The 11903-nt window shown below is 48.9% G+C and overlaps 1 protein-coding gene across 1 annotated transcript; it reads left to right on the top strand.

Moving 5' to 3' along the window:
- The first annotated feature begins 1056 nt into the window (after positions 1-1056).
- Positions 1057-11903, top strand: PIGH (phosphatidylinositol glycan anchor biosynthesis class H). The gene is made up of 4 exons (XM_064143897.1): positions 1057-1409; positions 5598-5807; positions 7737-7820; positions 10650-11903. The coding sequence occupies exons 1-4, from the start codon at positions 1233-1235 to the stop codon at positions 10740-10742; spliced, it is 564 nt and encodes a 187-aa protein (XP_063999967.1). The 5' UTR covers positions 1057-1232; the 3' UTR covers positions 10743-11903.

Genomic DNA, 11903 nt, shown 5'->3' with positions numbered 1-11903 from the left:
GCTCATTGCCTTCCATTAGTTTCTTTCCCTCCGGGCCAGGTCACCTTTTAAGAACTCCAGCTCATCCCTCATCTTGGCTCTTGTGTCACAGTGTCATCCCTGCACGCATCAGTCCCTGGTGCCAACCACCACCCACTCTAGGCTGAACAAAGCCCTCGGTAGTGATTCTTCAACGCCTCTTGGTTTCTCATCTCTATTAAAGGCAAGTTTATACTCATAGCATCCACCCAAGAGGTACTCTGAAGGTACCACGAACAAAGTAAATTGCTCACAGAAAGATGGTGTCTGCAATTAAAGACAATGGACATGCTCCGGGACTGCTGGAGAGAGGGAACAAATAAAAATGGCAAAGGAGTTAGGAATTTACAGAACTGTGGATCTGCGTCACTGCCACGCAAGTCACACAAGTCATAATTAAGAAGTATTAACGGGAACACAATACAAAGGCTCAAGTCTCTGCATATGAAGCCAACTCTCAAAGGTACTAAGTACTTAGGTGGCAAGGAACCAGAAAACGGTGCTTTAAACTTTAAAAGCAACAAAGCAAACAACCAACCTCTTCTCCCCCTAAAAAAAAGAGTTTGTAGTGGAGGATGGGACAAAAAGACACAGTGATGTGCTAGGAAACGATTAAGGCGAGTGGAGCAAACACCCTGCCTATCTCTCTCCGTCACGGCGAGAGCACCATCAAAACCTGTGTCGTTTAAAGCCGTCATTAAAAAGCAAGCGGCGAATTACCAACACTTGCAGACCGCTGGCAGCTCTTGATGTCTCTGGGGATTAAGCAAGGACGCCTCGCAAGATGTAAGCAGGCGAGGCAATCCGGCAGCACCAGCCCGGCACGGCGCGGCGGGCGGGCGGGCGGACACCCCACGACAGTGCAACTCACGGAGCCAGAGCCTGCCGGCGAGACGCCATTTCGCAGGGGAGAGCTAGATGTAAAGAGCCTCCCCTGGGCTGAGCTCACCTCAGGTCAGGCTCCTCCCGCGCCCACACCACTGCTGCTTCGGCTTTAAGGCGGGCCGTGCTGACGCCCGCGCTGCCGGACCGGGGCGGCCTGGCGAGGCTCACGGTAGCGGGAAGCGCGTCGAAGCGGCCCCGCCTGCCGCTCCAGCCAGCACCACCCAGATCCTCCCCGCGCCGGAAGCACGGCGCCGGGCCGTAGGCTGGAGCCCACCGGGCCGCTCTAGAGCACTGCTCGGTGGCTCTGCTGGGGCGGCCGGAGGAGCGGCATGGAGGAGCAGCGGTTCCGCTCCGCCTCGGGGGAGCCCATCGCGCTGCGGCGCCGCCAGCACAGCGCCTCCTGCCGGGAGCTGGCCGTGCGCTGCCCTCGCCTGCAGCTGCGCTCGCTCAGCGCCGTCACCTCCGCCGTGTGGCTGGCGGCCTACGGGCTCTTTGCGCTCAGCGAGGTACCGACCGCGCCGCACCGCGGGGAGCCCGGGTCGCCCCCCGCTGCTTCTCGGGCCTTTCCGCGGCTCAGACGCAGAGCAGTGACGCGGGGGCCCGGCCCCGAGATGGCTCTTTCTCTGATGAATGTCTCGATGAATGCCCGAGGGTAATCGGGGGCAGTGACGGGCACTCGAGAGGCTCGGTGGCACTGTGTCCCGCCAGCGCTTGCCGTGCAGCCAAGCGGCTTCTGGGACATGGGCAACGAGGGACAACGAAGGTGGCCAGAGCTGCTGCAAAGGCAGTCTCTGCATGTCCTGGGGCTCCTTCATGTGTGGGATCGCGGAGGTGGTAAAAAGAATGTGGTAAAAAAGAGCGTGTGTGCCAGATGCTGGCGTCTGAGGGCCCGAGAGCTGTCCCCTGGCTTCTCACGGCTTCTCAGGTGCCCCCGCTGGCTTGTGGCCTCTTACCGGATAAGACAGATGTGTACTGGTGTTGAGTGATGCCTACTGCGTTCTTCGGAGTCCAAATGACAGTCACTTGGAGAGATGGGTTGTGGCAGTCAGAAATAAAGGCCATAGTGAAGAAGCTGAGTGATGGCTAATCCTCAAAGGCATTTTCCTGGCTGACTTGGAGAGACCTGAGTCTTATCTACGCACTCAAGTTTCAGAGCTGAGGCAGTACAGGTTTCAAAAGTTGCTGATAAATTCAACGGTACTTCTTTAGATTTGATCTGTGGCCCATACTTGATCTGTGATCCATGCTTGGACGGCAGGACCAGCTCACAGAGCCAGACTAGTTATCTCCACATTGAAAGCAGCTCAGCTGAAGAAGCTGGTCGCTGTGAGCCCTGCTGTGCTTGTTGCACTCCCATGTGTTCAGTAATCTCTCCCAAGGAATGGAACATCTCTCTTAAAAGGAGAGCCTGAGGGAGCTGGGGCTGTACTGCTGGAGAAGACTGAGAGGTGACCTCAGCAGTGGTTATCAATGTGTGCAGGGTGAGTGGCAGGAGGCTGGAGCCAGGCTCTGCTGGGTGATGCCAGTGACAGGCCAAGGGGCACTGGGTGGGAGCTGAGCCATAGGAAGTTTCATGTAAACATGAGGAACAATTTTTTCCCTGTGAGTGTGACAGAACACTGGAACAGGCTGCCCAGGGGGGTTGTGGAGTCTCCCTCTCTGGAGATATTCCAAACCCATCCTGGAAGCGTTCCTGTGTGATCTGGTCTAGGAGATCCTGCTCTGGCAGGAGGGTTGGACTGGCTGAGCTTTGGAGGTCCCTTCCAGCCCCTGACACTCTGTGATTCTGTGAATGAAGACAGATTGCAGTGTGAGTCAGCTGGCACCTGTCTGATACAAAAAGAAATGGTGCAGGTTTCTGGTACAAAAAGGTGGTTAAGGTTCCTCTAGCTACAAGGGAAGCTGTGTTTTACTCCTTGCAAAAGCATATGCTGTACCCAGAGCTGTCCTGCTTGTTTTTACCTGTGCTTATCACACAGCTTTTATGCAAGTGACTGCAATTCATCTTTTCTGCCAGGGAACCAGGTCTGACAGGATCTCTCTTTGTGGATTTCAGCATCTGTGATTCATGCCGTGGTGACACACTGTGAGAGGAGTCCTGTATCCTCTCTGTTAGAGTGTGGCTACATGTTCTTTACCTCACATGGTTGTGGAGGCCCACATTGTGTGGTAAGACCATGCAGCTCTAGTCCCTTAGGAAGTCCACAAAAAGGATGCAGACATGCTGGAGTGTGTCCAGAGAAGGGCCATGAGGGTGCTCAGAGGACTGCAGCAGCTCTGCCCTGAGGACAGACTGAAAGAGTTGGGGCTGTGCAGTCTGCAGAAGAGGAGGCTCCCAGGTGACCTTCTTGTGGCCTTTCAGTATGTGAAGGGGGCTACAAAAAAGCTTGGGAGGGACTTTTGAGGCTGTGAGGGAGTGCCAGGACTGGAGGGAATGGAGCAAAGCTGGAGGTAAGGAGAGTCAGATTGGTCATGAGGAGGAAGTTGTTGAGCATGAGAGTGGTGAGAGGCTGGAATGGGTTGCCCAGGGAGGTGGTTGAGGCCCCATGGCTGGAGGTGTTTAAGGGCAGGCTGGCAGAGGCTGTGGGCAGCCTGCTCTAGGGTAGGGTGTCCCTGGGCATGGCAGGGGGGTTGGAACTGACTGATCCTTGTGGTCCCTTCCAACCCTGACTGATTCTGTGATTCTAAGCGTCAGAACTTCGAATCCCAGGTGTGCAGCCAGGAGCTTTCTAAAACACATTTCTGAAACAGGTGACAGATTGCAGGCCTTTAGGATTTGTTTCCAGGCCTTCAGAAGCCTTACTGTTGGTTCTATATTATTTTATGTAACAGAAATCCCAGGGCTGCAGTATTCAAAAGATGTTTTTCCTCAGGCAAAGCACAACAGGAAGCAAATGTCCTTTAACCTGGCATTTAGGGCAGGAAGAAGGATGAAGCTGGAACGAGTTTAGACTTGCAGTTCATAAGAAGACAAGTATTGAGCCAGTGTTTGGGTTTTTTTTCCCTTGGGAGGTTTTCCTTCCCTTCTGAGACTCCACCTTCAGTTCTAGTGAATATTTCAGAAACAGGTTTGAACTTGCAGTTTATAAGAAGCTGACTACTGGGTCAGTGGGGTTTGTTTTTCTGGAAGATTCTCCTTCCCTTCTGAGAGTCCACCCTGAGTTCTAGTGGATATTTCAGAACACTTCTCTTGTCAGAGGTGTCATCTCCATTGACATTGGTCTGATATTGTCTTGGTTCTAATTTAAATTTCCCAGAGACTCAAATATAGTTGATAGAACCCATGACAATTTATAGGATGCTCTTCCCCCTTCTTTTCCAAAAGAAAAGGAATTAGATGGAGAGAGAGAAAGGAAGGTAAAGTAGACCCAAATAAATAATCTCACTGCAATCTGGAAGTTAAGAGAAGAAAAGTTTAACAATAAACAGGAGGTATATGAGGTAGGGAAGCTAGAAAAGTGTAGAGAAGGGAAAACAAGATACAAAACATGTAAATATACAACCAGATTTGATGGCAATGGGGTTTGTTTGCCTCGTGGGTGATGATGGCCACGTGGTGAATCAAAGAGCAGTAGGAAACAGGAATGGTGGTGCAAGCATGTAGGCAGAGAAGGATTGAGAGAGAACAGGAAGTCTCCCTGCTTTTATGGATCTTTAGCCAGGAAGGAGCAGACTAACCATCACCTGGTAGGATTCAGACTCACCCCTGGGTGGAGGTCAAGACGACCTGGAGTCAGGTTCAAGATCACTCCCCACCAGGAGGGTGGGTTAACACTGTACAAATATGCTGGCCTCGGTGCAACGGGTTGGGTTTGGTTGGGATTTCTGCACTACCTTTGCAAGGAAACACAAATTTCTAGCGGTTTGCAGTCAATTTTCTAGCGGTTTGCAGTCTCAGCTCCCGATTTTTATCTTTCCAGACTGTAATCTGAAGGCTAATTTAAACCTGATCACACATGTTCTAGCCAAACAGGTGAATAAGAGTGATAGAATCAGAGAATGGTTTAGGTTGGAAGGGACCTGAAAGCTCAGCCAGTTCCAACCTCCCAACATAGGCAGGGACACCTCCCACTAGAACAGGTCACTCAAGGCTTCATCCAACCTCCCTGGGCAACCTGTGCCAGTGTCTCATCACCCTCAATGGAAAGAACTTCTTCCTAACATCTAGTTTCAGTCTCCCCTCTGCCACTTTAAACCCATTCCTCCTCATCCTGTCATTACAAGACCTTGTCAGTAGTCCCTCTCCAGCCCTCCTGTAGCCCCCTTCAGATACTGGAAGGCCACTCCAAGGTCTCCCCAAAGCCTTCTCTTCTCCAGGCTGCAGAGCCCCAACTCTCTCAGCCTGTCCTCATAGCAGAACTGCTGTAGCCCTCTGAGCATTTTGGTGGCCTCTTCTGGACTCACATAAACGCTTCTTGTCCTTCTTGTGTTGGGGGCTCCCGAACTGCACCCAGGACTGCAGGTGGGGTGTGAGGAGAGCAGGGCCAAGGGGCAGAATCCCCTCCCTTGCACTGCTGCCCACACTGCTCTTGCTGCAGCCCAGCACAGGGTTGCAGTCTGGGCTACACTTACCAAAGCAAAGCTGCTGTAACAGTAGCTTTAACACGATGGTTTACTGTGCAATGTTCCTTGCTCTAAAGCCACGTTCATTGAGGGTAAGCCCAGAGCTCTGTCTTCTCTTTCTTGTGTTACAGAATAGCATGGTGCTCTCTGCTGCTATCCTCATCACGCTGATTGGCCTGATCATATACCTGCACTTCGTGAAGGTCGACCAGGAGTCCCTGTTGGTCATTGGCTCGCTCGGCATCCAGGTGACTTCATCCTATGCTTCGGGGAAAGAGAGCACAACCTTCATTGAGATGGGTCAAGTGAAGGATGTGGTTATCAACGAAGCTATCCATATGGTAATCACACACAGTCTTTCTTCTTGCATATCTGTGGGCACACTCACCTGCAGAGTGTTTTGATGAGTGTGATTTACCAGAGCAGTTACATACAGCACGACCCCTAGCACTACTGACACTGGAGCTTTGCTTCAGATCTTTCTCTTTTCATACTCCTATCAGTTCTCTCACCTTCAAATGAGAACTCAAACAAATAACCTCCAAAAAGCCAGAACCATCACTTAGGTTTCAGAACACTTCTCTTGGCAGAGATGTCATCTCCTTTGACATTGGTACAATAACTGACTTTTATCATTGTCCTGCCTGACCAACCTGATCTCCTTTTATGATCAGGTTCTAGCCTGGTGAATGTGGGGCAGGCTGTGGATGAAGTCTACCAGGATTTCAGCAAACCTTTGACACTGTCTGCCAGAACAGGCTCCTGGCACAGCTGGCAGCTCGTGGCTTGGAAAGATTCACTGTGCTATGGGTCAAAAACTGGTTGGAGGGCTGGACCCAGAGAGTGGTGGTGAATGGTGCCACATCCAGTTGGCAGCTGTCACTGGTGGTGTGCCCCAAGGTTCAGTGCTGGGCCCAGTCCTGTTCAATATCTTTACTGATGATCTGGACAAGGAGATTGAGTCCAGTGTCAGTAAGGTTGCAGATGACACCAAGCTAGGAGCAGCTGTTGATCTGCTGGAGGGTAGGAGAACCCTGCAGAGGGACCTGGACAGACTGGATGGGTGGGCAGAGGACAACAGAATGAGACTGAACAAGGCCAAGTGCAGGGTTCTACACTTTGGCCACAACACACCCAAGCAGCACTACAGGCTGGGGCCAGAGTGGCTGAGAGCAGCCAGGCAGAGAAGGACCTGGTGGTGCTGCTAGACATTAGCTTAAGATGAGGCAGCAGTGTGCCCAGGTGGGCAGGAGAGCCAATGGCGTCCTGGCCTGGCTCAGGAGCAGTGTGGGCAGCAGGACAAGGGAGGTTCTTCTGCCCCTGTGCTCAGCACTGCTCAGGCCACCCCTTGAGTGCTGTGTCCAGTTCTGGGCCCCTCAATTCTAGAGAGATGTTGAGGTGCTGGAAGGTGTCCAGAGAAGGGTGACGAAGCTGGTGAGGGGCCTGGAACACAGCCCTGTGAGGAGAGGCTGAAGGAGCTGGGGGTGTGCAGCCTGCAGAAGAGGAGGCTCAGGGAAGACCTCATTGCTGTCTGCAGCTACTTGAAGGGAGGCTGTAGCCAGGTGAGGTTGATCTCTTCTGACATGCAAACCGCAACAGAACAAGGGGACACAGTCTCAAGTTGTGCCAGGGCACGTCCAGGCTGGATGTTAGGAGGAAGTTGTTGGCAGAGAGAGTGATTGGCATTGGAATGGGCTGCCCAGGGAGGTGGTGGAGTCACCGTCCCTGGAGGTGTTCAAGAGGAGACTGGATGAGGAATTTAGTGCCGTGGTCTAGATGACTGGACAGGGCTGGGTGCTAGGTTGGGCTGGATGAGATTGGAGGTCTCTTCCAACCTGTTTGATTCTATGGTTCTATGACATTGACTATAATAATTGTAAATGGTATAATAGTTGACTTTTAGTTCTGTCTTGTGCTTACAAATCTTGACGCCAAACTCCACAAGAAGTCAAGATGGAATTAAAGACAAACTCAAGATGATTTTTCCTGTTGCTGGGGTTTTCTGCAAAGCTTGTGTAGAAAGGGTCTTACCCTTCCAGTGTGTTCTTCTCAGGGTAAAAATCTAACAGGAAAAAAAAAAAAACCCACAGGTCTTTTTTATTGTTGTGTGAAGAGAGAAAAACTGTAGACATAAATTTGCAAGCTTGAGAGTGGCCTTGGGGTTCTTGGCCTTCATCCCAGGGAGCTGAAACAGATCTTCGTTCTGTGATAACTTCAGGCATTTTGCTGGCATTTTCAAACTCTGATGATTTTGTCTGTTTGTCTTCTAGCAAAAAGTTATCTACTATCTGTGCATCCTCCTCCAGGACCCTGGAGATCCTCAGGGAATATCTGAGGTTGTGCCACTCTTTCAGGTGAGTTCACTGAACGGTAGTCTGTGCCTGTGCGGTGGTTGTCTAAGTGTGTGTTTATTCCACAGTTGCCTTTCCCTGACAGGGTCTTCAGGGTGGGTGCAATTAGCAGTCTCACAGGACTGTGTACTGGGTGGATTTTATCTTCTTGTGCAAATCTGAACCCAAGCAGGAGTCTGCATGAACTGCAAGTCTTTGTCTCACGTAGGGTACTGAGGGCTTGCACAGCTTTCTGTGCAGCCTTAGAGTCAATGTTACCATCACAACTGTAGCACTGTGCTGCAGCTGAGGTTTCTCTCAGCTCTGTGTGCCAAAAGTGCTGGTAAAAGCTTCCTTCACATTAGAATGACTTCTCCTGTCTCACCCCTTGACAGAGATCACAGTGCAAGCTGTGAGCAGTTTACTTAATGTGTAATGACTCACTTGGTTTAGCATTACCCCATGTCTCCTTTCTCTTCTCATGCTAACTTGTTCTGACTGTTCATAATCCCACGTTGGGGATGGGTTTTCTTTCTGTAGGAACACACCTAACACAACAATGTCCTGATCTCTGAGAGTGGTGATAAACAGTGTGGAGGTGCCTGACATGCTGACTTTTATATGCTTTCTGTCCTTACTTCACCTGCTGTTGATAACTATAATATTGTAGTCTGCATCCAGTTTATAGAATCATAGAATCAAAGAATGGTCTGGGTTGGAAGGGACCTCCAAAGGCCATCCAGTCCAACCCCCTCGGCAGTCAGCAAGGGCATCCTCAGCTAGATCAGGTTGCCCAGAGTCCTATCGAGCTTCACTTTGAATATCTCCAGGGACAGAGCCCCAACCACCTCCCCAGGCAACCAAGAACCTGTTCCTAACATCCAATCTTAAGCTGTTCTTCTCTAGTTTGAAGCCATTGTCTCTCATCCTATCACTGCAGGCCTTTGAAAACAGTATAACAGTACAGTTAGTTTTCAGCTAAATGCTTAGTGGCATAAATAGACTGTTCATTGGGACTGGCTGCTAATTTAAGTTGTTTCACACATAGTCAAGGTAAAAAGAAAGGATTTGCTGGAAATCTACAACTAATGAATTCCAAAGACCTTCAACTGGGAGCCTGGTTTTAGTTACAAGTGTTCTTTTCCAGCTTCAAAGAGGATCTCTGGCATTTGTGTAGCTTCTTTTTTCCCCTCAGCCTCAACTTTGAACAGTTTTATTTTCATGGAAATATCTTTGTCTCCGTAGAGCTGACTCCAGCAATAAAGGAGGAAGAGCTGTGTCAGTTTGCAGTTCATTGCCTGTCAGTAATTCTCACTTTAACTTTGAAGCTAGTATGTCGCTTAGCTTTGAAAAAGCAGTAATTGGTAGCTTTATTGTGTGTCCTTCACTGCATTCTTCTAAGTTGTGTCAGCCTTCAAAATTACACTTGGCCTTGTCGCTGAGCCTAGCAGTACTCCTGTGCTGAGCTGACTTATTGTTCTCTCAAGCAACACTTGCAAGAAGTGTTTGATGGACTTTACACAGCGGTGCTGTTTTGGGAGCTTTAAAGTCATGGGACTGTGGGACTGGGAAACTTTCACATCTTTGCAGGTCTTAATCCAGTCTAGATGTGATGCAAAATCATTATACTTTGACCACTGTTTGCTGATGATGTGAAATGAGTGGATGCTCTCAGTTAACCTTCTGTTGTCCCTTTGTTGACTGTACTAGCAGAGTCCAAAGGCCATGTGTCTAAATCCCTTCTCCTGAAGGTAGATATTTTCAGAGTGGGTAGTGTATGAAAATGTTTGGTAGGTCTCTAGAGGGAGTATGACCTAACAGACAGATTAATAGGTTGGAGGGTGTGGATGTTCTTTCATGCCGCCACTGTGGTTTAAGTTGTGCTGGTTTGAGGCTAATTGGAATATTTTACTGAGAGAAATTAAATCCTTAGCCATGAGAAGAAAGAAAAAAACAACCAGCAGTCCCCTATATCACTCATTCTTCTGCTGAGAAACACAACTAGTCAAAATAGAGATAAGACACTCCTCACACACTTCTCAGTTCTGAGTTCTGCTCCTTCTCTCTGGCAACCTGTGTGTGGTTGCCTCTGTCTTAACTCTAATCCCACCTAACCTTTTATTTTCCCTAACCTTCTTGCTGTCTTTTTTCACATCTCACCTCAAAGCTCTCCAGATTTATCATGGGAGATGCACAGGGATTGATCTGGTTATTTCTGAAGGGAGGGAAAGAGCAGGGAGAGGGTGGCTGAGGTTTGGGTCGGGAGCCTCCTGGCAGGCTGATTTCTGGGAGGGGTATTGTATGGCTGTATTATTTTAACTTGTAGACTTCAGTGTATGGCTGTATATATTTGTAATATGTTGTAAATAGCTGCTTGTATATTATCATAGAATCACAGAATCAACCAGGTTGGAAGAGACCTACAAGCTCATCCAGTCCAACCTATGACACCTTGATACTGTGTCCAGTTCTGGGCTCCTCAATTCAAGAGAGATGTTGAGGTGCTGGAAGGTGTCCAGAGAAGGGTGACGAAGCTGGTGAGGGGCCTGGAGCACAGCCCTGTGAGGAGAGGCTGAGGGAGCTGGGGGTGTGCAGCCTGAAGAAGAGGAGGTTCAGGGCAGAGCTCCTTGCTGTCTGCAGCTACCTGAAGGGAGGCTGTAGCCAGGTGGGGTTGGGCTCTGCTGCCAGGCAACCAGCAATAGAATAAGGGGACAGAGTCTCTAGTTTTGCTGGGGGAGCTGTTTCCACATTCCTTTCGCTACCTGAAAATCTCACTAGTGGGAAATAAAAGCTTTCTCTCTCTTTCAGAGCCAGTTTAGAGCTTGATTCTCTCATGTTTGATTTAATTTCTAGAGCTCCAAGCCACGTCTGGACTGCTTGATAGAAGTGTACAAAAGTTGTCAAGAAATCCTGGAGAAGGGGAGGGCAGCTTCAGAAGTGGAATAAAACAGGAAAACAAACAAGGCAGTAAACAAAAGTTGTCAAGAAATCCTGGAGCAGAGGAGAACAGCTCCAGAAGTGGTTTAAAATGGGAAATCAAACAATCAAGGCAGTAAACTTGCAGCAAGGACTCAGAGAGACACATGGATGAGTAAGGAAAACTGCCTGATGGCTGTTTTAAATGATCTGAGTAGAAGCTGCAGATGGAACAGCAGTGCAGTGGTGCTGGGGCTAAAGGCCTGCACAGGCTCGGAGAGTTGTTAGAGAAAATAGCTCCATCACAAGAAGTGAACTTTGCCATCCTCTGCTATGAAAACAGAGCACAACTTCTTATACTTGACAGCAAAGGTTTTTTTCCTTGCCTCTCCAGAGCATAAAGTGAGGCAAGAACATGCATCAAACATTTACTCTTTTGTGGATCTGAAAACTGTGGTATAAACTCATAGTGTAACCTTTGCCAGACAGCCAGAAATAGGCATTAACAAAAAATTCTCTTTAACCCTTCATGTGGGGAAAAAAAAGCATTTATCATGCTGAAACCCAAAGCTGATGTGTGGGCTGGAATGATAACCTGATCCTCCTGGAAACAGGACAACTTCAGAGAGAAAAATTTAAAAACTAATAATGTTGCATTCAATGATGTTAATGAACTAAACATAGGAGAGCAGATTTTCACTTCTTCAGGGATCTGATTGGAAGAATAGGGACTCTAGACAGAAAAGAGGGTTGATAATCCATAATCAGCTCCTCCAAGCTCAAGAACAGCCTGTCCTAATGAGGAAGAAGGCATGCAAAAATGCCAGGAAGCCTAAATGGAAGAACAAGTTGCTCCTGGCAAAACTCAAACACAACAATAAGTACTAGGAAGACAGAAGTAACTAACTTGGGAGGAATACAGCAACACTGTCCAAAATGCAGTTAGGAAAGGTCAAAGGCCATCTGGACTTTAATCTGTTGAGGAACACCAAAGGCAACAAGAAGGCCTTCTGTAAGTACACAAGGAGCAAAAAGAAGAGAGGGAAAATACAGACCCAGTGCTGAATGGGGCAAGAATGTGATGACACAGGACATGGAAAAGATGTGTCATTAAAACCTCTGAAGATGTGAGGAAAATGTGTTGTTAAAATTGACAGTAATGGCTGCCTGAATAAAGTTTTATTGATCTGT

Source organism: Pogoniulus pusillus, chromosome 1 (assembly GCF_015220805.1).
Source record: "Pogoniulus pusillus isolate bPogPus1 chromosome 1, bPogPus1.pri, whole genome shotgun sequence".
Taxonomy (NCBI): Eukaryota; Metazoa; Chordata; class Aves; order Piciformes; family Lybiidae; genus Pogoniulus; species Pogoniulus pusillus.
This window is presented reverse-complemented; position numbering and strand designations above follow the sequence as displayed.